The 24,411-nt window shown below is 42.5% G+C and overlaps 1 protein-coding gene across 2 annotated transcripts in view; it reads left to right on the top strand.

Moving 5' to 3' along the window:
• CREB5 (cAMP responsive element binding protein 5) overlaps nucleotides 1-24,411 on the top strand; it is a 215,754-nt gene that overhangs the window by 178,954 nt on the left and 12,389 nt on the right. For both annotated transcript variants that reach the window (XR_014896181.1, XM_085307535.1), the window contains exon 7: nucleotides 21,897-22,220. Coding sequence is in view for 1 of the 2 variants with exons in the window: in XM_085307535.1 (XP_085163661.1) it covers nucleotides 21,897-22,220 (324 nt within the window). In the remaining variant the exon portion in view is untranslated. The remainder of the gene's footprint in view (nucleotides 1-21,896; nucleotides 22,221-24,411) is intronic.

Here is a 24,411-nt window from a genome sequence, read left to right as displayed (position 1 = left end):
TAATCTTTTAATATTAGCTAGRTTTCCTTTTATCTCCTTTGGCTTGGCTGTTTTGACCAATGAAGATAGATTAATATTGCTAATAATGAAGAAATGAATCCTCATAATGATTAATTGTTTAAGTATTATAAAGTATAAAAATTATCTAATGACRTTCAGAAGGGAAATGCGCACTTTCCTTTTTTACCACATCTTGCTTTGACCCCTGTAGACAAAAAGCAAAAAGGCAGTGGATGGGCACTCTCAAACTTTTAAAATRTTATACAGGAGCAAGTCTATGGAGATTATGTATTTGGAAATATTCAAACATATTTGTTGTTAAGTTGAAATGGTGCAAAATCTGCACATGATGAAATACTGCATTTAAGAATGAAGCAGTATAAATTGATGTACACTTTAGCTACCACTCTGTGAGATAGCTCTGCATGTTAYATCCTTCCCTGAATATGAGTCTTTCTTTTTACAAAATAGGGCCAAGGAATTGTGCCCATTAAATGCTAAATTTACTAGCTGATGTTTGCTGAATCTGGCCCTTATTAAATGTCCAGACAAGCTTGTTGTAGTTTATTTTGTAGGACGTCTGGTTAGAACATTAAATACAACAAGGAAAAATAAACTTAAAAGTAAAATGGTTCAACCCTTGCCCTACTAGGATTTTTTTTTCCTTGATTGGATGGAAGCAGAAACAGGTCACTGTTTCCAAATGAATTAATCCAAAATTAAAAATTAGATCAAATCATTTTCATGAGGATAAACCCTACTATGAAAGGCCAGCATTCATTTTTGTTGGTAATTCTTGTTCATGTAGAGTGATCAGAGTAAAATATTACCATTACATTTTATCTCTAATTTCTTCATAACAGGGGATTTTGCTAAAACCAGCAAAGTTTACCAGAATTTTTTTAATAACCTCATAGTGTCATTCAGGGAAAATTTTTCTTCCATTCATTTTACTGCATATTATGAACAATGATTTGCTCTCTAATTAGGTATTTTAGCTGTGGTTATTTTAAAATGATCAAGTGACTCTTTTAGCCCCTAAAAGACAATAGTGCCTATGATAGGCTGTCCCRGTGTCACTGAAAAAGGCTTTTTCTTTATTTTTTCTTCTCTTTTTTCTCATGGTCTGATGTCCTCAGCAAATTTTTTAACTTATCATCGGAGTCAGCAGTGCTAGCAAGGAGCTTCTTTATTTCTTAAACAGTCCTGAGTCTAGCAGAAATTTCCACATTAATTTTAATTACGTTCAGATTTTTAACACTCTAAGATCACTTAAAGTCAGTATTTTCCCCYGTTACTACACAGCCACAGTGATAATATCATGGTAATTCCCAAGCTTAGCATTTCTTTATATTAGAATGAAGGGGAYTGGGTTGTCTTAGGGGCCCTGGCAAATTAAAAATGTAGTCAATTTGCAATATGTCTACAATGCAAGGCCTATAGTCAATTTTTGGAAAAGTCTTCAGGAATAGAAAGTTACTGTAAACTTTGTAAGCGCTCATGCTCTCAGCAAGATGTGATGTTTTCAATAATGAAGCTCTGGTATATTTTGTGCTAAGATTTGCTGTATCCCAAAGCAAAAGCCATCAGWGTGGTTGCAGGGAGGGGTTGCCTGCTTTGCCACCCTCTCCCCTTCGCAATTTGGATTCTGCTCCTGAGGACTTGTTTGGTTGTTCTGAAGTGGCAGATTTGATTAACTTACTGCTCCATCCAGTCCTAATAAACGTCGGCTGTTTGCCACCATCCTGCCAGGCTGTTCCCATCTTTCTCTTGCTAATCTTCATGATACTTTTAATGCCCTGCCTACAGAGTTGCAAGCACTTTCACATGATATTGAGTAGATTGGGCAAAATGTAACTGTTTCATGGTTTTGATTAGAGAAAAACAAAATTAAAGACTCCTTTCTATTGAGAAGTGGGCTTCTGAGTCATGCTCTGTTGAAAACAAAACATTTTCCCCCATTTCATTAGTGGAAATGAAAATGTACGTGGTCATAACGGTGCTGGGTTGGGCCATACCGGCGTCCCCTGTGCACCACCAGGAGCAAAGCAGCATCCTCTGTTGGTCGTGGTGCAACTCTCTGGGGAGAGCTAAAAGCTGATGCTGCCCCAGCTCCRGACTTGCTGGAGAAGGCAGGTTGAATATTAAAATGTATTGTATAATGTAATTATTGTGTATCAGGATTGCCACAGTGCCTGAAGAGCCCCGTATACTGTTCAGAGAACTTGCGGGTGGATGCTGAAGTAATAGGGAATTGCAGTGACTGTGGGTGGTAGAACAGAAATCCAGAGGTGCGAATCTCAGGCAATGGGAGATATTCATGCTGGCAGGATGAACCAGTAACCCAAACCCTTACCAGAGCATCCCAAAAATGTTTTAGAACAGTGATTCTTGCACTTTAAACTGAAAAGGCATTTAACCTTTATGAGCAAACTCCATGGACAGTGTTGTATCCCACAGCTGTTCAGCTTTTGGGCAGAGGAGGGCAGAGGTGGTGGTGGTGTGATAAGTGCRATATGCAGCATTTATTGTAAATGAAATTGTTTTGTGGATTTATAGTTTTTCTCTTCTAATTACAAAATKTTACTTAGTTATTAATACCAATCAGGCACAGGCTCCCAGTTAAGGCCCTAACTATAGGGCACCAACTTGTCATCCTCACAGGAACATGTGTACACTTTTCCAGGACCACGTCTGATGTCTTGCAGACCACAGGTGAAGTCACATYGCTCCAGGCTATACTAGATCCTAATTCTATGGGCATCTGGCACTGGCTTTTTACACWTAGTAAAATGAAATCTTCATTGCTAAGATGGCAGAACATTGCATTTTACACAGCTCCAATGACTACATGAGACACAGAGAGAGTTAGACTTGYTGGGTTTCATGCCAAAGCCTTTAGTGACAGTCTCCTGAAAGCTGTTGAGGTGAAATGTTGTGGCTTCTTACAAAGAGTATCAATTCCACTCAATGGCTTAAAACTGGAAAGGGGGAGGATATTAAATTTGGATTAGCAGGCATAATTTTAAGGAGGTTGTGTACAATTTAAATCAGAATTTGACCTGAATTTTCATGTGATTGTTGTAGGYAAATTCTTATGGTTCTTCACTGATTATAAATAATCTAGGCTTTGGTTTAAATGAAGAAAAGAAAAGGTGCTTTCCACCACAAAATTCCTGCCTCCCTCACCCTCAGYGCAATGCCGGGGTACTGTTTTTCGCTAAAAGAGAAATAAGCATGCCAGCTGGATGTATTCCTGCGGTAGCTAGGTTTTCCTTGGAGATTTCCCATCTATATACTAACTAGGCTTGACTCTGCTTGGCTTATGAGCTTTTGCAAACATCCTTGCCAAGGTGGGATGACTGTAGGCAAAATGAGTGCAGCAGGGAGACAGCGGCAAATAAGTAGGAGTGATCAAAGTCTAGAGATTTGCTGGCAGACGCAACTCCTTCCTACGCTCTACATCCAGTGGGTCCAGTGCTTTCCCCTTCTCCTACATATGAATCAACACATTGAACTGAGCTGTGCCAAAAGCAGGGGGTGGGAAGGAGACAGTCTTAGCACTGTACAGCAGCTCTTGTGTTGCCAACATATTCAGTAGGAAATTCAGAACAAAACTCGACTTTTGGACCATGAATCTCATTGAAGTTCACTAATGGCACTAGAAAAGAGAAAACTTAAAAGATTTGCCTTTTTTTTTTTTTTTTTAATACTGTCACAATAGAACACACTATGTAGATGTTATAAAAGGCTAGTTTTAAGGTTTGGTGAAGTTGTCTGTCGCCAGTCCTACTGAGATGCTAGAGGTGGTAAAAAAGTGAATTTGCCAGCATGAAACATTTATTACTGTATGGCTGTAACTGCTTCCTGTTGAAAATGACAGATTGGCAGAAACTTTGAATTTAATCCTCTTTAGTTTCTTCACCAGGGATTTATAGGAAGGTAGCAGTGGAAGCTGATCGAAGGTAGGCTGAAGTTGGTGTTATGTCTGTAAGAGTTTCTTTAATGGGCTGCTTCTCTTCTCCCGAGTTGAGCTGCAGGTACATATATTTTTAAGGATTTTCTTTTCTGTCAAAGACCTTGAAAAACAAAGTCAACCCAAATCATATAAGGCAGCCTTTGGCTGGCGCTGCATGTAACTTCACAGTGCCAGCGCCAATTTGCTGGGTGGTTAGTGTTTGATTTATAGCTTCACATATGTGTTTGAGTGGGTGAGTCTCTGCTTTTTGGTGCCTTATTTTCCTTATTTTGTAATTTTGGTTAATCATTTCACTGGCTGTAGTCTCTGTGTCCAGCAGCAGAGTCCGACCCTTGATGGGCGGCATGTTCAGGGCGGCATGTTCATAACTCTTGCAGCACTGAGATCCTCCACAGTGGTAGATCTCTGCCTTCTCCCCCCGCTTCTGAAATGTCTTGTCTTTGCTATGCTGAAGGAGAGCCTGTGCCAACTCTTTGAGCTCTCTCTCAGCTGCTGCCTTCACAACAACTATAAACATTACCAARTGCCCCCGTTGTTTTCATACTCCATGCGTATACTCTGTATTTGGTTGGAAATGAAGCCTTGTGGAAAATCCAGGCTTGTGAAGAACCTCACAGATGTTTCCATTTGACCTGCCATGGTAGCAACAACACTGTGCTTGCGGCCTACTGTCCACCTAGTGACCTTGCCGTGCTCTACAGCGGCTGCAGAGCGAGATGCAGGGAGCCCCGCGGGGCTGCCGCTGGTTTTGATAGGGAATGGAGAGGGGATCACAGGATGGCTTTACAGGCATGTTGTACAGAAGGATACAAAGAATGTGTCCGGTCAGACACATACACAAGAATTCACCTCTAATCTCTGTGCGCTGTCACTGACAACACAAATCACCCAYCCACCTTCACTGTCCTCAATGCTGCAACCTTGATTTGCAATCCAGTACCAGATCTCGACGTTCTTCCAATGCTAATGCAAAACTACATCAGAACAACGTGCAAGGTGGCTTGCAAAATACTTATAAACTCTGTGATACAGTATATTACGATATAGTATTAGGATAAACAAGTTGAATTTCTATGGTGCTTGCTGACAGTTAGGGCTGAGCTTGGCCTTGCATGAGGCATCTCTGTTATTAGAGAAACATTTCTTAGGCGAGAAGGTGTTTTTTCATGGGAATGGCACACCTTCAGGCGCACTGTAACTGCATGCAGTTTACCACACCTCTTGCACATAGTCTGTATAATATAAAGTGTTAGGTACAYAGACATAATATTTGTGAAATAAGCATAATCATGCTAGACGCCTGTGGACTATGTAAAGCCTATTACCCAGTTTGCTCTTGTTATCTAGATCATTGCTGTTTCTTGGTCCAGGATACTGCATTAGCACAGTATTTTGAGGAAGAAATTGAAATAGGGGAAGATAAAAGGTGTTCTGTGGTGTCTTTTTAATTGGAGGCTGGAGGCAAAGTGCCTCCAGATAATTTCTGAAGGAAAAGTCATTGTCTTCTCTCACTCTTGCCATTAATTTCTAAAATTATTGCACAATTTCTATTTAATGTGCTAAGATTTCTTAATATGTTAAGACAATGTGGAAAGACAAATTTGAACAGGAGGGAGCATGTTTCTTTGAATACATAATTTTTTAAGTCTTTGTCTAAAATCTTCATTCATCTTGTTAGACCTTCTGCAGTAAAAAACAATCAAAATCAATAGAATCTTCAAAAGAACTGGAGATTGCTACAAATATTGAGAACAGTAGTCATTCAAATTTTGTTGAAATGTAGATTACTTATACTGTTCCCAACATACAGCTCACATGCTACTAGCACTCCCGTAACTTTTCACCTTACTTTAGAATGACTTAATACATTCACAGCAGTGAATATAAATGYATTGTAGTGCAATATATGGGTATATATTTTAGTGTATTTTAGTGCAAGTGTGTTTTGCTGCATTGCCTGATACTCATTGTATTGTTTCCACAAACAGCATTTGGAAATCCTTGGCTTAAATGACTTCTGATTCTATGACTCTGTGTTAAGTTGCAATAGCACAGGCTGCATTTCTCCTCAAGGGGATTCAATAGGCTAAGTTTGGAACATGGTGTGAATCTGTGTAGCCATCACACAAGCTTTTTTAGCTTTGTTTAMTTAATTAAGATTAAAAGGAAGCATAGAAAATAAACTGAAATACGAAAAGTCTATAAAGCCCACACAAGTCTGAGCAGGCATAAATGTTGAGGGTCTGCTGTTGAACACAGCGTCAGAAGCTGCAGCTATTTGAACATGAAAGTGGCATTACTTGTAAAAGCGGTTGCTGTGGTTGTTTTTTAATAAGTCCACTCTCAGTTTTCCCAAATCCTTCTATGTCCAGCTCAAAAGGACATATTTGTAAGACTTGTTATTCTGACTCATGTAGCTGGCATTACACAACTATTTTTCGGTCAGTCATGTGATCATATTGCCAAAACCTCTCTATATCTTTTGTGCACATTTGCTGATTTTGATGGATATTCTATTAATCAGCAAGATGGGAAGTACTGAATGGATATCAAAATATAGCCCGCACTGCTGCAGAAGGTTAGTTAAGCAACACTCTATAATTTAGATGCTGGGTAATCAACTCGAGGCATTGCGACAGTTTGAGTTGTTTTTGTTAATAGAGATGAAATTATGGGTGTAACTAGCTGGCAGTCTTCAAACAGACTTTTGCAAGCTGTTTACTCAGCTGTCGCAGGGCAACAACTTCATACATGAAATGAATTCTTCCAATATCTCTGCTGTGGTATATTTAATTTATCCCGTTTTACCTCAGTGTGAGGGAAACAAATGTTGAAAAAGGTAGGATTCATGTCAAATACTGTACTTCGCCTAGGCTGGACTCATTAGCTACCTACTTTGACGTTATGGGCAAAGATTTCGTTACTTGAAATTGCATTCRTGCTTCTTTTCCATTAATTTAAACCTCCAGAATCAAAAGGGGGAAAAGACAACAAAAATCACGTCTAGTGTATGGACAAAGGTGTGTTTCATTTTTTAATGAACCTCACTAATAACGATAATCTCTGGAAGCAGCTGCTGCTGTTTGTCTGAATCTGGTTAAACTAGTAAATGCCTAATTTAAGTGGAGCTACACAAGCGTATCCAGTTTAACTAMATTGATTCTGAAACAGTTTTAAAATAAATCATCATCATTTCTTTTGTGAGCAAATCCTGTTARATGTGTGTTACTCTTGGCAATATTACTTCTCACTCCAAACTGTGGGGATTATACGGTTCAAAATGCCACATTCATTTGTGCCCCAGTAATTTGCAGTCAGAACAAGATAGTGTAAAAAAGAGTCTTTTGGAAGTATGGACTTTGAAGAACAGTGAAATAGTGTTGTACTCTCTTAAAAATTGAAGATGTTTAACAAGTGAGTGAGGTCTTCTCAGAATCTTATTAAAATATTACAGATGCTATTATTACAGGGAAAAAGAAATGCCAGTAAAAGGAACAAGAAAAAAATAAGGAAAATTTTAAAAACTTGCAGGCAATTTTAGCTGCCACTGAATCCTGTTAAGTTTTCCACTACACCTCAGATTTAATGTGGAACAAAATAATAATGCAGTTCTTCAAATGGCTGTAATAGAGGAGGCTTGAGATGGGACATAATATTACAGCGTGGGCGAAACCAGCCTCGGCACCCGAGTGCGGAGCGGCGGGGGAGCCACGTGTGCCGCCCTGTGAAGCGGGAGGCACCGCGCTTTGCTAAAATTACCTTGGTGCATGTGAGGTCTGATCCGCGGCTGGTGCCGCAGGAGAGGAGCGGGACGGGGAGGAAGGGGGCAAGGGCGAAGGCGAGGGAGCGAGGTGAGGGGAGAGAGCAGTCCATCACTCCTATCAGCTGCACAGAAAATTAACGACTTTACAATTCACTGGTGTGTATAGTATGTCATATTCTTCAGCTCTGGCRTATAGAAGTGTAGCTCAGGCTGAGACTAGCTCACTGGCTTTGGCGCCTGATCAAGTGCATTTGAGCACGTGGACTTACTTTTGAAATTTCTTTTTAATAACTGAAGTTGTAGTGAGTTACTTTCGGTATTGTTTTTTAACAGCTGGTAGTGCCTCGACCGATTTCTTACGTTGCAAAACACACGGACGGCCCCTCTCGCTGCAGAAGGTTCCCCRTGGTTCATAGGTCCCGCGCACCCGCGCTGGGAACTGGCGCGCTCGAGCTGCAGGTTCTCACCGCCRCGGAGGTGATAAAACGCGTTAAGCTAAACATCAGTGTCTGCGGCCGGCTTCGGAGGACGCGAGCGCAACCGGGTGCTTTGCTGGGCAGTGGTGCTGGCAGGGCAGGCGAGCCAGCGGGGCCAGGCGCTCGCCCGGCCGGCTGCCTCCCTCCCTGCCTCCCTCCCGGCCTCCCTCCCTGCCTCCCTCCCTGCCTCCCTCCCCGCCTGCCGGCATCCGTCTGCCAGCGCCCGCTCGGGAGACGAAAACAAATAAGCAGCAAAAGATACGGGCGCCTCGCTTAGCTTTCCTTTTCTCTGCACACAATTTATGAACTGCTGTTTGACTGCTGAACGGTTGTTTATAAACCRGGGAGAGATGAGAGAGAAACAAAAATGAAGAGGAGGGGGGAAAAAAAAAGATCCAATAGCCGACTACTCAAATTCAGAATAACTCTGTCTTGCCATGTGATGACAGACTTGCCTCAGACTTTCCCTTTGAAGGTGCTTAGCTTGCTGCGCTGGCCAGTGAAGGAGTGAATTTATTAGCTGCTGAGAAAGCTGGGAGGCCTCACTTAGAAGAGATAAACTAGTGATCACGAGGAAGAGATGTGAGAGATTTCTTTCCTGTCCCAAGAAAGAAGCTCCTTATCACGTCCAYCCTAGTCAGAGCTTTGGGCCATCACAACCGCCGAGCGGAGAAGGAAAGCATAGGAGGGAAAAGAAATCCTGTATCAGACTGGAGAGCATAGTACATCCCTCTGCACAAGAGCTACTTGTATGAGTAATTTCTTTAGGGCAGTGGGACAGTATTTGTGAGAAGAATTACATAATATCTGGTTTATTAGATGATTTGTGTCATTAGATTTTTTGTTTTACATTAACTTCCAAAAACAACTACACAGTTAGAGCTAAAATACAAATGTTTYTTTCTGTTGCCTGTTGGTATATGTAGAGTTATTGCCTCTAATAAAGCRTGAGAAATAGCTGCATCCTGGGCGCTCACAATGCTGCAGGCAGGAAAGGGTTATAGGGAGGCAAAGCCTTCTCTCTCTGTAAGCGAGTCAGCTCTTGGATTTTGCTTCTGGATCTGACACTTTATACGATACTGGGGCAATCTCAGGTTTTTATTTCACCACCTGTAACTGGGTCTGACACCACATTTAGTGGCATTGCATGAACCGCCTGGGGTTTCGTCATTAAACTGGCCCAGGGTGCTGCAGCCTGGGCGCATACGGAGAAACTAGGGAACTTCCACAGTTTGGTCCAATGTTTACAAAATGCTTGGGGATTCCTAGAAAGCACCAAGTATTGTTGTTCAATCACAACAGATTGTGTCACTGATTCCCATGCCAGCTGCCTCATAGATGTGAATTAACAAGCCAAGTACTCAGAATATAAAATACTTTAAGTAGCGTAAAATTGTGCCTACTATTGGGGATAGCTGGTAAACCTTCCAACAGAGTCAGACTCTGAGACTAAAGAGAAGTTCCTGTTTGCCTGTTACAAAAGAAAATGTTCATATCTGAAGACTACCACCGCTGCCTCCTCACATAAGTTAGCTCTTTTTCCTTGTTGACTGCATGAGGTTTGACTGAGCAATATGATTACATGTGAGTTTATTCAAAACCCAGACTGCTGCTGTATTAAATAAATCATCACAGGTCCAGAACAGGACCGCTTTCCATTTAAGTTTAATCGTAATTTCATGTTATGCTGCCACACGTCAGATTTTCTGCAACATGACAGTAAATGCATTAGTTCTATTCTTTTTTGCTGTTGGCAATGTGATACCTGTAAACTTACGCTTCTTCTTTGCGGCTGTTGCTTATATGTATGATGGCAAGGAGTAAAACATATTGAAATAGTCTTGGTTACAATATTTATAGATTCTGAATGCATATTAAATTAGAAGCAAAGGAGGAACAGAATTACATGCATTTTGTAACAGTGTACTGTTAAGGCCAGAGCCGTTCCTGCCAACGCATCTGCAAATGTTTTAGCTCCTAGCTGAGAATCAGAGCAACATTGCTAAACATGGGTGGATGGTATAGTACAGCTGAAGTGTCACCCRTTGAATGAAGAATCCCACAGAGAATCTGGCTAGAGTAATTAATGAATCCATTTGGAAAAGTCAGTGCCCTTCAATTAGCCTGAATGTAGCGAAGCAGATGGGATCCCATCCTCCAGGGAGAAAATTGAGAAAGATCCTAAGAAATACTGCATTGGACTGATTTATCTAGGTAATTATAAGCCTCATTTGCACAAAACTGTTCAATATGGCTGCAGTGAGAAAATTAAGAATTTATAAAATGTTGATATGTGGCCTAAACTATCAGTGGTAGTGGAATCATCTGTCAAGTGGGATCTCAGTTCAGAATATTAAACTAATCATCTGACATGAGAGGCTGAAAGGCAAACTTGGCCGTGGAGCAGGGGGAGAGGGAATACATGTCTAGGGAACCTTTTGTTAAAGGCTCCAGCAAGCTCATCTGCAGTGGAAACATTCACTGCCATCCTAATTTGATATTGTGTCCTAGTTCAAAACATCCTGTAAGATTTTAGAGTTTCAGAACAATGGAATGTGRCTAAAGAAACTTCAGAAAAACCCCTCTCTTTAAATAACAGGTAGTGGAGGAACATGATGAGGAAAGTAACAACAGCAGCTTTTGAGAGCATGTGTGTCCTACCTTTTCTCCAAGGAGAACCSTTATCCTTGTGAGCGGCCTCATTTTTAAGTCAAAGCATCACAGGACTCATTTGTATGAACGGGAGTTGCCCTGTGTCTTTGTAAGAGCTGAATGGGCACCTAGTACATATATATTTTAAGTGTGGTTATGTGTGATGGAGAAGGAAGCTTGATGCATTTTAGAAGCAACAAGAGAAGAAGAAATACTGTTTATGGCAGCACTGAAGTCACATAGAAATTACAGTCTACAGTGCCCAGGGTGGGGGCGAGGGGGTTGGATTTAGGGGAGTTGCAGTGCAGCATCATGGATTTCTCGGATACTTTGCGTTAGAAACACATCAGCTCAGGTAGTTCTAAGCAGCTTTTTGCACGACATTTTCCAGTTTTGAATCAGCAGAGTTAGAAGTCTTGCACTTTTCAGCAAACAGGGAAAAAAACCTAACAGCCTGAGAYGGGCAACCTCATCAGGCAGAGGAGCGCGGAGTGGGTGAAGCAGGCAGGCTGAAGAAGAGTCAGAGGATCCTTCCTGCAGTACCTGGCACTGGCCAAAACCAGGCTAGTACTAGCCCTGGTAACTCTTCAGGTGAGAGCAGGAGCTGCCCTGCTGCARCCYCGCTGCTACTCAGACCCTCCAAAAYGCTTTCCTGCCTYAGAGCATTTCCGTGCTCTTCCAAGGCCAGCTCTTTTTTCCTTCAGTTTTCTTCCTCCCTCACAAATGTCCCCTTTTTACAGATAACAAGCATTAGGGCATGTCTGGGAATACCCCCTCCTTTCCCTTTCCAACCCCCTCCATCAGCTCGGTGCTATATTAACCTGTTGGTTTGAGCACTTCCCCCTCGAACTCAACATTCAAAGTGCACTCGTCAGTTTTAATGAATTAAGAAGATTGGCTCTGGGCAGACTGTCAGGTGTCAGAAATACTTGCAGAGCAGCGAACTGGCGGCAGCGAAGCGATGCTGCTCCAGTTTTAAGCCTGCCTTGTGCACGTTCGCTGCTGCGCAAAGCACGTGTTGTTAAATCGGGTATTTTATTTATTTTTTTCTCTTTTCTTACCTCGGGAGACATGAGCTGATGCAGTGATCGGCGTGCTAGTCGGAGCGGTCGGGGTGGGATGGCCCCCGTCACGGTCATCCGCTYGGCCTGACGGCAGGCAAGCTGAAGCTGGCACAGTTTGGCCTGTGGCTGCACCTTTGAGCCCTCCGCTGATAAATAAGCAGGCTAATTGAATTAATAAACAGATAGCTCTTTTCCCTGCCAGCTGGAGCACCATCCAAATGCGTGATAAATTATCTGTCAATGCCGTAACCGCAGGGAAAGAAATGGGAAAATTAGCTGCCTCCACCTTTCCTGGCTGGCCGCCCTCCCCGCTGCCCTCCGCGGTGCACCCCTGCCTTGGTCTGCTCTCGCCCTCCTCTCCCCTCGGCTCTTGCRCCTTGGCGTTTTTCCAGAGCGAAGGAGCCGTGAGCGGTGGGCTGCTCCCAGCGCCGGCTGCTCCGTGGGAAAGGGGAGGGGAGCAGCAGCATCCCGCATCCCCGTCCCACCTCATGGGTGACCCTCTCGGCAGCCTTGTCCGGCTTGGAAACGGGCTCGGGTTCGGATGCGTGAGCCCCCCGCCGGCCGGCCGCAAGCCGGGGCGGCCAGGCTGTGCCCGGGCTCTGCCCGCAGGCGCGCCGGCCGCGGGGGAGCCCTCCGCGGTGACGGCAATGACGGGGCAGGACGGCTCGAAGGTTTGCGCCGTGCAGTCGTGACTCCTGCCCCTGCCGTGGTCCCTCAGAGCGCTGGCCCCCTTCCGGAGGTAGCATCTGCGCAGGGTCCCCCAGCTGCCCCCCGCAGCGGCAGGCAAGAAAGATTTCCCTGCTCCAAACTTCCAGCGGGCAGGATGCAGCTGGGTGTCGTTTCTGTTGCATCACCTTGATTTCCAGCATCCCGCGTGTAGGTGCTCTTGTTCCTTCCGCGGCCTGGCCTTTCTCTCTGCCTCCGGGCRGGGGGTGCCGTGCAGCGCGGTCAGCGAGGAGACCGAGGCGCGAGTGAGATCACAGCGCCGCGGCCGTGCTCGGGACATGACATGTCGTCCTAGCGCGTATGTCAAACGAATCAGACAGCGGTGGTGTCAGGAAGATGGATAATGCTGTCGGCAAGGCTGGCGGACGAGACAGGAAGATGGGTTAAAGCACCAAAACAAGACGGCGTTCGTGGCTTTCTGCCGTGCTCATTAAAAGTACACGAGGAATTAAAAAAAAAAAAAAAAAAAAGGAAGGCAGGGCAAGAGCAAGAGCAGCCGGGTCCGGAAGCGCTTTTCTAAAGACCAGGCTGTGCTGGGTCGGGTCGCGGCCGTCTGTCCAGGTGTGCAGCCCCGCCGGCCGGTCCGGCGCCGACCCTGCCCGCTGCTCCTCGCAGGCGCGTGGGGCCCTGCGGAGGCCTTCTGCTGCCCGCCGCGGCGCCGCCAGCAGCCGCCTGCCCCGAGGCGCCGTGCTCGGTTCTGCCCTCTCTCCCTGGGGCGGGAGGGACGGGGACCGGGACCGAGCGCCGCAGCCGAGTGGGGCAGGATGCGCTCCGCGCTGCAGAGGAAATCCTCGACACGTGTCGGCCCCACACCTGCGCGCCCAGGCAGGCCCCTGACCCGTGCTCGGCCGTTCTGTGGCTAGGGGCTGTAGGAAGGCCAGCGCCGGCTCTCCAGAGCTGGCGGGATGAGTCAATGGCTTWCCATGCAGACCACATCCTTCCCTTCCCCGCGGAAGGTGCTTTTCGGTTTGCCCTGACATGCTCTTCTGCAAAGCAGCACGAGCAAAGAGTAAGCGTGCCACGTCGAACAAGGGGGCAGCTGAAGTACTGCATTTCGGAAGCCATTGCGCGTTAGTCGAGCCACGGTGTGCAATGGGATGCATTCCTAGCTCCTTCAAACACAAGGTAAAGCCTATCAGCATAAATCGCTATGATGCTTTCCTTTTTCCAATATGAAAGAATATTTCCAGTTTCTTTTTTTTCTTGCTCTCTCTTCTTTCACACTTCAGCCATCTAAAAGCATATTAAGAAACCCCGTTGAATTGATGGGGTAGCCGGCGGCTCTGTGGCTGACTGTTGAGACGTTGCTGTTCCTGGATCCTCAAGTAGCATTGAAATTCTGTGCATCTGACCCAACMTAAAGCTGTTTAAACACAGCTGATACGTGTGGGGTGGTGAGAAACAAGGTAGCAGCTTGAGCTGTGTCTGGATGAAGGGGGGCAGCACTGCAGGTGAGGAATGAAGGAGACCCGCTGAAAGGTTGCAACAGGATGGATGAAGTCAGAGGAAGACTATTGGGAAAGGTGGCAWGAGAGACCTTGCATGAGGATGTAAAAGGACAGTACATACCAACGCAGATTATTCATAATCTGAATCTGATAATTATTCGTGCAGATAAATATCAGCATAGGTTCTGTTTACTTTATAACATTATATCTTTTATAAAATATAATAATATAATTTTTATAAATTATTTTCTTTTATAAATTAACACACAATGAATTGGCTCACACTCCTTACAGTTTATATATAGGGACTATGTGTTGTATGTGTGTGCATGCATTTAAAAAGTCACCAGTCACTARACTGTCATAGGCAGATAACTGAAAGCTGTCTGCTGAGTTAAAATGTTATTTTCATTTTTCTGTCAAATGCTGGAATTTGGCTTTAAAAAATGTGAAGGAGCACGTAAGAATATTCTCATTCTATATGTACCTCTACTGTACCTTAAATTCCAGTCTTTTGTTCAGAAAAATCCATGAATGCTTTAAAAATGTTTCAGAAACCACTTAACATTAGAAATGACAGAGAAAAATAACTTCACCTGAAACTACATGGTAATGAGACAAAGTCTAATTACCTGCATTGAATTCTTCAGTCAGGCCAATAGGCTAATGAACATCAATACTCCTTCACAAAGAGCCCTGGGATCCCTAATGGCTGTAAGTGGTCAGGGCTTTGGTTTTACGTTTCAGAGTCTGGTTGGTATAATCTTGAAACCAAATCTACAGATCAGATCGTATCCAGTATACACAGTCAGTGGATATATGTGTGTGTGTGTGTGTACATCCTTCAGCACTGCACATCTGGGATGAAATCAAAGCACTTTTAAGTGCATGTATCCCATTTTTGGCCTGCTAGTAGCCCTTTAAATGTGCTGGGTTTTATCCAGGAAAAACGAGTTTTCAAAATCACACTARTGAAGGGGAAAAAAAAAAGTTTTATATACTTGGATGACATTTTTCTTTGGATATGAATGACTTAATCATAAGCAGCCTTAGTGAGAGGTGGGCGATGAAAGTTCAGGTGTCTTCAAACAGAGAAGGGATTTTAACCTGCATTTCTTGTTTCCTTGGTGAGTATATTATGACTGTGAGAGGGAAAAAGAAAGAACTAGCATCCAGTCAGTCTTTGAGACCTCTTGAGGCTTCAGAGCAGTAATCTGTAGCAAGAAATTTTTACTGCGCTAATCCAATCTGATCTTTAAGTACAGATTAAAGTACCAAAACCCACAACCTTCTTTTCAATGTTAAAGAGTACTGTGATTTAAGCATTAGCTCCATATCTGGCTTGTATAGGCAAATCCCAAACTCCCTCTGAAATCAATTCCCACTTGTTCTTATTTAATACAGTATTCATTATGCGCTCAAGCAAGATATATATATATTAGCAATACCAGCACTGTTCAAGCACTTCCCACTTTCATTGTACTAGAAGAGGAGAACATGATTTGAGAAGCCTAGTTACAGYGTTTGCTTGAGGAGTGAGGGAGACCTGAGCTGCAATTCCTAATGAGAGACTTTGCTGAAATATTTTATGTCAAATGTGTAGAAAGACACTGTGCTCTCTCAGCTCTGGAATAGGCTGTAATCTGAGTTTTAAAGAGTATATCTAGGAGATGGGCAATACAGATTCAGGTTCCCTCAAGAAAATAAAGGCAGTGGAGCCCAGATTTTCCCCTCTCCTTCCAGGGTGCTATTAACAGATTTATTGCTGCCCCCTCTTTGCTGTGTTTTCCATGGGCAACAACCAGGCAGGCATGATATGGGCATGTTCCATAGATAAATCTGGCAGAATAACTAAGCAAGAGACTGTCTATTTGGAGAATCAGAACAGAGGTAAGTGTGCCCACYGACAGCAGGCACAGACTGGGCCCCCAAAGAGCTGGGCACTCTCCTGCCCAAAACTTGGCTCTCCAGGGGTAGGTAACAGCTAAGCAGCAGCTTTGACTTCAGCACGTAGAAGGGAAATCAGGCAGAAGTTGCTAGTATTTTTTGGATCCTTCCATTGGTATTGTATGTTGRAATTGTATGACCCGCTATGCTAGCAATAAATCGTTTTACTGTCGAATATGTGATTAAATAATTAAATAGCACTTGTCATGGATACACAGGCAAGGATTGACTTCGACTTTGTGGGACTTAGAGATTTGCAGGAAGCTGAATTTACGATTCCTGACTCTTGCAAATCAAACCCAGTTATTTAACACTGCRTTAAGAAGTAAGTCATGCAAGAAATAGTATGCACTGAGAAGCACAAGCTGGGTTTCAGTTTATTTTCTGTCTTGATTTTAATCTTTTTATTTATTAAAAGTGTATGTAGAATAGGAACAGAGTATTTACTATTTTTCTGTTTCTAATCATTAAGAAGATGCCCAAGGATAATGATGCTTACCTCCTTTGTAAGCTGCTTTGAGAGGAACAGAAGGAAATTGCTAAATGGAGTTGAGATGTAAACTCAGTGGAGTTTTCTGTGGTTCCTGGAACCGTGACCGTTCTCACTGAACTGTCGTCACCAGAAGATGCTCGTTCTGGCAAAGTATCCGTGGGCCACCCTGGCAGCAACCTGCATTGTATTACTTAAAGCTGGCAGTAATCCGCAGAGGTGTCACTTCTACTGATGTCAACGGGAAGTGAGGCCGCTCAGAGCTTCTCGGTGCTCCGGAGTTGAGAGATATTGGAGCAGCTATTGCGGCTGGCCCGTCCTTGAGCAGCATGATGTCTATTAGTTTTATTGCTGCTTTGATTGTTTTCAGTTGATTCTCACTGCTTTCAGCTGAAGATTAATTCAGTTTGTGTTTGGGAGGACAAGGGAACAAATTTGCTGTTTTTATTAGAAGCTAAGCTGAGCTGAAGGCTTGATGACGATCTATTGTTAGTGTTGTTACAAAATCCTGCTAAGCAGGCAAGAAAGCACAAAGGAAAGCAAGAATATAATTCAGATTTGCCAAACAGCCTGGGAATAATTAGAAGATTAGCAGTTTGGCACTGTTTACTGGCAAGTAGTGAATTAAATGCATCCCCCTTTTCTCTTTACATTTGTGTAATGTGTCACTTAGGTTCTGGGTTTCATGTGCTTCACACACCTCTTACTCCTCCTTCAGTCAATATGCAATTTTGCTGCATGAGAAGTGTAGGAGCAAGCACCTAATGCAACGTCAGAGGCTTTCTAATCACCAGTCTCTGAAATGCGGTCATAAGTATCTGCAGCTCACTTATTGGGTGGAGATGAATCACCTCCAATTTGCTTTTATGAATGTGAGTGGAACATTTGCTAACTGTCATTTCTGTTATTTACACTATGAAATGCTTGTAAGCAGCCAGCTATAAAAGACCTCAGTGACATTTATGCTTAAATTCTCTCATCGTAGTAGTAGTTTGAGGCAACAATAAAACTCAGTGTGATGCCTTAACGTATGCTGGGTGAAGTTCCGTTCTCAGCTCTGGTTGCAACAGGCTTGTTAACTCTGTATTCACCTTGGGCATGCTGGTTAGATGGTCACTAGTACAAAAAGAAAATTTGATCACAGATGAGAAAATAGTATTAGTTCTACTGAAGTCCATGGTATGCGTGTAATGAAATTTGAGTAATCAAAATTTTTACCCAGGGTTGCTACCAAATTACAGACATGTAGGGATGTTTGATGTCTGTATTTTTCTGCTGTCTCTTCCCTCTGTAGTCTCTTCTCTCCCTGCAGGGAACTTTTTACATCTCTGTGTAATAGGAACTAGGATCACAGTCACTAGAGCAAGAAATGTCTTTGAGATCATATTCCATCTGCCTGCAGAGGCCTGATACAATCTCCAGATAAGAATGTACCAGACATTAAGCTGGTCTTGTTTCTTCTCTCATTTAGTGGGATTTGGGCATGCAGGCCAGAAGGGGAAGTGAGATTTTTCAAGTGCTGTAATACATGCTTATTCAGAACAATGCAGTCCTATTCAAAACCAGAACTGCATGGCTCTCCCAACCTAAAACACAGCTGGATAATATAATAACTTATTGTTTGATACAGTGACAGATCACTCAGGTAATAACATCTGTACATTCGGAGAAGATTTTTCATTTTTCCACTATAAAAAAAATGAGAAAATGTTAGTTTATTTTTAGTTATGTATTAGAGTATATTTTTATATTTATATATATATATATATATATATACACACATATGCATATATACACACATACATATATACCCACATATATTTAATAAAACAAAAGTGATTAGAGTTTTTAGTGCTGGGAAAAGCGACCTCTAAAATGACGGTCTTATTTACCTTGTTTTAATTCTAACAAACTGGAAAAAAATTCTAGCTATTTTTCATTAGCAATTTTGGAGAAAGAAAGGGGAAAAAAATCCAAAAAATCCACCCTTGAATTATGTCTCACGATGGAGAAAAATGGCAAAACAGCAAGTTCCCACCCAGATTGTGGAAGTGTACAGGGAGCTGATATTCTTTTTTCTCCTGATCTGAGATGCTTGCAGCTTATTTCTGACATGCTTAGCATTTGCCCAAAGATGCTCAAAGAATAAATTGTGGTCTAGGTTGATGTAAAGAAACATCAAACAATTCACTATGTCATGATGTCAGGCCTTAGATGGAGGAAAGACTATGAAAACTGTCTGTTTCCAGAAAACAATAATCCAGGTACAATAATAGCTTATTTGAGGTGTTTTCCCCCTGTGACATGCAGTTGGATGGCTTCAAAGTAAATGTGACAGTTCAGCGTATAATTGTGAGGAATAGTACAGGGAACGCAATACTCCTGCCTGTGGAGCACTAATATCTGTTGCCTCTATTTCCTCCTAACCATCAAACATGAAAGTTTATGTGCTTTTGGCTTCCTGTAGGATCAAGAGAGACCTTTCTTTATTCACTTCATCAGAGGCAAAGCAGATGGTATTTGGTGAAATAATTTCTACTGTTGTCTGTCTTACTGACAACCATTAATGCAAATGTCACAATCAAGTGGAAATCAGTTATAATCAGTGTTGGTTAGTATGTCAGTTTGATCAACTGGGAAAAAAAAGAACAGTTAGGCCAAAAACCAGAAGCAGTGAGCACCTGCAGTTCCTGTTGAGTGGGGACTCTAGGTTGCTGTGGATTTTTTTGAGAACTGTGCTATAAAAAGGAGGTAAGAGGGATTGTGCTCTAAAACCTGTCACTGAAGTTAGCAGAATTTTTGATTTTTCGTGAGAGCAGGTATGACTGAAGTTGTCTGTTTTAGCCCTATTTTGAGAATTGCAAAGTATCTACAGCTTCCAGTGAAATCAGTGATGTAGTCTGTGGAAAACTGAATGGCCTCAGGATTAGGTCCTTTTTCATAATTCCATGCTAGAGTTGCTTTGCTAATGAAGTCACTCCAGAAAGCTCAATTTTGATGCCATCATATTTTGTTTGACACTAAAATAAAACAGCTGTTTGCAATTAGCGCACATAAAAAGAACAATAACAAAAATGCAGTCTTCACTTCCCGCTCTGCACATATACAATGCAAAGAGTTCACTAAGCTCTGGTTATTTTCTTCCCCCTGCGCCCTAACTAAAACATCGAAAACAATTGATCTCGCTGAAGACCGAAAGAAAAAGATGTTTACAGTTCCCCAAATGTTTCTGATTGGCAGCAGTGACTCATTAATGAAAGATAAATGTCGCCCTGGGTGCGTGTGCATACAGGGCTCTTGCTGATGCAGAGCTGATCTAAGCATGAAGTTAAAGAGACGCGAGGGCTGGGCGCTCGCYGTTGCTGCGCTGGGACCCGATGAGGTAGAGAGCTGGTTTCGTACCAGGACTCAGATCCAGGGCAGCTGGCCCACCCTCCCGTTGGGAACAGTGAACAAGGAGCTTGTAAAATACACAGACCAAATGGAAATGACCCCTATTGACTGAAACCAGCTGCATGTCAGACCTCTCGCTGTCTCTCTTGATTTGCTATCTCAAATAAATGGATGTGGTAGAAGGGACTATGGAAAGAAAACAAAATAATTTATTCCCCTTGAAGTCGCGCCACACTAATAAGCCACAGTTTTTACAGCTGAAAAAAAAAAAGTTTATTCACACGTTAAGTTTTTCCCTCCTTTTTTTTTCCTTTGGCTTTGAAAGTATGCAGTTTAGAATGAGACATGCTGTAGCTCAGTTTCTGAGTTTTTTGACAAATACAACATTGGTAGATTTTGTTAGGGATTCATCATTTATAAAAGTGCGAGCTAATGAGAGTTTCGTTTTTTGCATTTTGATTGAGAAAGCACAATTACGACAGCTTTTGTTGATGCTTTGGCTTAGAGCTGTGTAGTGGCTCAGCCCCATGAAAAAGATCTTCGCGAGTTTTGAATAAGAATGACATGCAGAATGACTTATCTTATTCATGTGGCTTTTCCCCTGTTTTTCCCAATACCTCCTGGGTAACACCACTTATTTTGAGCATTGCAAAGAGCTGCTTGCAATAACCAGGGTAGCACTTGAATTCAGAAATGTTAAGGATGGCAGCTGCTCAAGTCCTCCATTTTAAACCCAGGACAGGTTATTGCCATCAGTGTTAAAYTGAGCTCAGTTCTAACTTTAGAGGTAAGTACACAACACGAGGGGTGGGAGGTATTTAACCTGGCTGCTATAGTTGCATTGATCTTTTTTTGAGATGACTGTCAGTTTGTGACCCATGCTGTACTGTGATAATAATTTTACAGGTTTTCTCTAAAGAGATTTCTTGAAGTCACTACTCTTTCTTTAATGAAAATAAGGCACTAATATGTTTTACAAAAGCATCTTTTTTTTTTTCTTTAAGAGTTGTTCAGTCCAGGACTGCATCAACAAAGTTGCTGTATTCCAGTATAGCTTACAGCTCTGGGATGACCCTGTAATTGTGCTAAAGAGGAACCTTTCTTTACATATATTTCAGCTAACCAATTAATACATGAGGGGCCTATCCTGCAGTTCAAAATCTAGCAGCCCTTTCATCATCCTCTTTTGCTGTTGTTGTTGTTGTTTGGGGGAAACCAGAAGGATCCCAGTGACACTAAGGACAGTTTTGCCCAAGTCTGGACTGCATGACCCTATGCAGTGACAGTCAAAAACATGACGAGAACAGAGCGAGGAATTAGCATGCAGTAAAAACACAGCAGGTGCTTGAACTTTACAGCAAAGAAAAAGGGTTTCAGGTTGAGACCACCCTCATTACTTTTATATCTTTCTKGTGAAAAAACAGGTTAGTTGCTAATATAACTGTAAAGTATTTCTGAGCTTTGAAATTTGAAAGGTTCATGTCAGTGCAATGTATTATCACTGTGCCCTTTAAATAATGCCAGTAATAGAAAGAAGAGGGGAACTATGTATGCTCCACCTTTATTTTAATCAAACATTCTTTTCTAAAATTAAAAGAATACAAGTTTGGATGAAGTTTGTATGAAACTAAAGCTACTGAGCTGACCCAGTAGAGAAAGACGAGAGCCAGTTATTTTTCCTCAGAAGCACAATAGGAAATGCTAAACTGTTGAATTTCAATTCAGATGTTTACATCTTTACATATTCACAGCAAAAAACTAGATCAGAGCCCAAGGATATGTTCTTCCTCAGACTGAAATAAGATGCTTTATATCAAGGGAACAACAACAACAACAAAAAGGCTAGATAAGTCCCAAAACACAGGGCAAGACACAGTTTCTACAAAAGTGAAGATCTTATACTGAATGCTCAGGACTTCATGTATTAATGTTAGATTCTCTTCTTTGTTCTGTTCCAGAGATTGAAGGCAGCGCTCACTCATCATCCTGCCGCCATGTCAAATGGAAATATGAACACCATGGGCCACATGATGGAAATGATGAGTTCGCGACAGGACCAGACGCCACACCATCACATGCACTCACATCCTCATCAGCACCAGACCCTGCCGCCTCATCATTCATACCCACATCAGCACCAGCATCCGGCGCACCATCCCCATCCTCAGCCTCATCACCAGCAGAACCATCCTCATCACCACTCCCACTCGCACCTTCATGCACACCCGGCACATCACCAGACTTCGCCGCACCCTCCYCTGCATTCAGGCGGACAAGCACAGGTAGAGCGTCATGCCATGCTGCATCGCTGAGTTTTGTTTTTATGTGGCATTGAAGCCTCATGCCTGTATTGTTTTGTCTTGCATTATGTCTTACTAGAATCAAGCCCCTCTGGCTACTCTTAAATGCCTGCTGCTGGTGGCTAAGTGCAAACTTTGTGCAGAAAACAATGAAGCAACAACTTGTTTTGTTGCTTAATTTGCTAGACATTTGTAATATCTTACTTAATAAGAAGCTCCAAGGCTTTTCTGTGCTCTGATCTCTGCAAATTGCCACRTATTCTTTTATGGAAGAGGCATATGAAGGAGGCTGGAATATTATATATACTGCTTAATAGGCTTGAACCTAAACCTCTCAGGCCAAGACTGTATGCAGTATGTGTTTTAAGTTCAGAAACACATAGCACAATCTTTAGTGAAGTAAAATGACATTGTGTACACATACTCAAAGGAAGAATTGGATCTGTATGTCTATGTATGTGTCGGAATTGGATCTGTGTGTGAAGATAGAACTCAATGATTTATCTGTTTTCTGTCAAGACTAGAGATAGTTTTAAGATAAAAACACTAGCTTACAGGAAAAGAAGAAGGTGTGAGACATTGCATGCAAACGGGCTGGTAGCCTCCAGCTGTGCAGTATAGGAGAAGGCCAAGATTCGGTGAGAATGAAGGTAATAGTTGGTCAAGAGAAGATGAAGCCAGTCCATGAGGAGACTTTTCAGCCAGGAAGAGAACTTGGAACTGGATTCAGACAATGAGAATTCAATCAAAGCAATATGAGATGAAGATCTCAATTTTTGGACCAGAAACATTGACTTCAGCAATTTGGATGATCTCATATTTAAAGCATAAGGATTTAGGAAAATGTTTCTTGAACAAAACTAATGAGCAAGGATTTTAGTGTAGTCATTTTTAAGAAGAATTATATTTATGTTTTAAGGTGATAGGCTTATGCACCAGGGAGGGCTCAGGAGAAAAAGAATGCTCTGGAGCCAGTGACTGCAACGTGTCAGATCTGGGGAACAAATTTAAGGAGGACAAGTGTGTAGAGCACAGAAGACAAAGAGAAGTGCCAGCCATAAGAAGTTCAATCTGTGAAGTATTGTATTGCTTGCAAATACCTTTCAGAGAAGCTCTTAGAAAACATTAAAGAAAATGAGAGGATTTGGCTGACATCCCAGTGTCCCACAACATTAACTATTTACTAACATCTAGCTTTATTATTGCAGGGGCAGCAAGCACATGGGATTTCCCTAAAGCATTTGCTAATGTAAAATGAATTGTCAGCTTTAGAGAAACAGYCTAAATAAGAGAGACGCAGACTCCCCTGTGAGAAGATGCCCAGAGCTTTCATAAGTTTAGTTCAGTTTTTACTTTGAGAATTCAATTATTTTCCCATCTGTTAATGAGTAATTTTCCTTGAAGTTGTTTAAAAACTCCAATAAAAAGACATTATCTCATAACAGAGAAAGCAAAAGCAACCTGATGGGTRTCCTGGAAATTTGTGAGAGAGTAAGGATGAAGCTGGTGCTTAGCAGACTGAGGACTCCATACATGTGATGGAGGAAGTCACTTAACCTCCCTGAGACTTTTAAAATGATGGTAATARTTTTGACACCCCTCACCAAGGAGGTTGGGAGGGTAAACATGTCAAGGCACATGAGGCAGTCAGAAACCTCAGTACTGGGCACCACTGCAAAACTTCCATGTTATCGCTTTTAATAGGTGAGGAGAGAATATGGCTACAAAAGAAAATAAACCCACCAATTTTAAGGCTAAGATGCCAGCCAGTGAGTTAGTGAGCTACAGCTGCYTTTTTTCCCTTGGGTGATGTGCTGCTGAAGCCCTTTTTATTCATATCAGTTAGGACAGCCTGAAGTTCTTATGCTTTCTATTACTTATCAGTGAGGAACCCCTAAAGATTTGCAGGTAGCCAGCAAGAAATACAGGCAACAAGGTGGCAGACTGGACTGGCAGCCCCAAAGCTGGATCAGATTTTTTCAGAATCCCAGCATCACACAGTCCTTGGAGATGGGCCTGCAGGGTAACATGAGCTTTCAAGTGCACAGAGTGTCACTGGAAGCAATGAGCCTCATCAGGGATCAAGGAGGTCTTCATGTTGACAGTGGGTATAAGTGTCACCAAGAGGCTGGGACTGGCGGGTAATGGAAGATGAGTTTAAGCAGAGTTCCTC

This window comes from Rhea americana, unplaced genomic scaffold (genome assembly GCF_003343005.1).
Source record: "Rhea americana isolate MKP2758 unplaced genomic scaffold, rheAme1 scaffold_26, whole genome shotgun sequence".
NCBI classification, from domain to species: Eukaryota; Metazoa; Chordata; class Aves; order Rheiformes; family Rheidae; genus Rhea; species Rhea americana.
The sequence above is the reverse complement of the archived record's forward strand: the minus strand, read 5'-3'. Positions and strand labels throughout refer to the sequence as shown.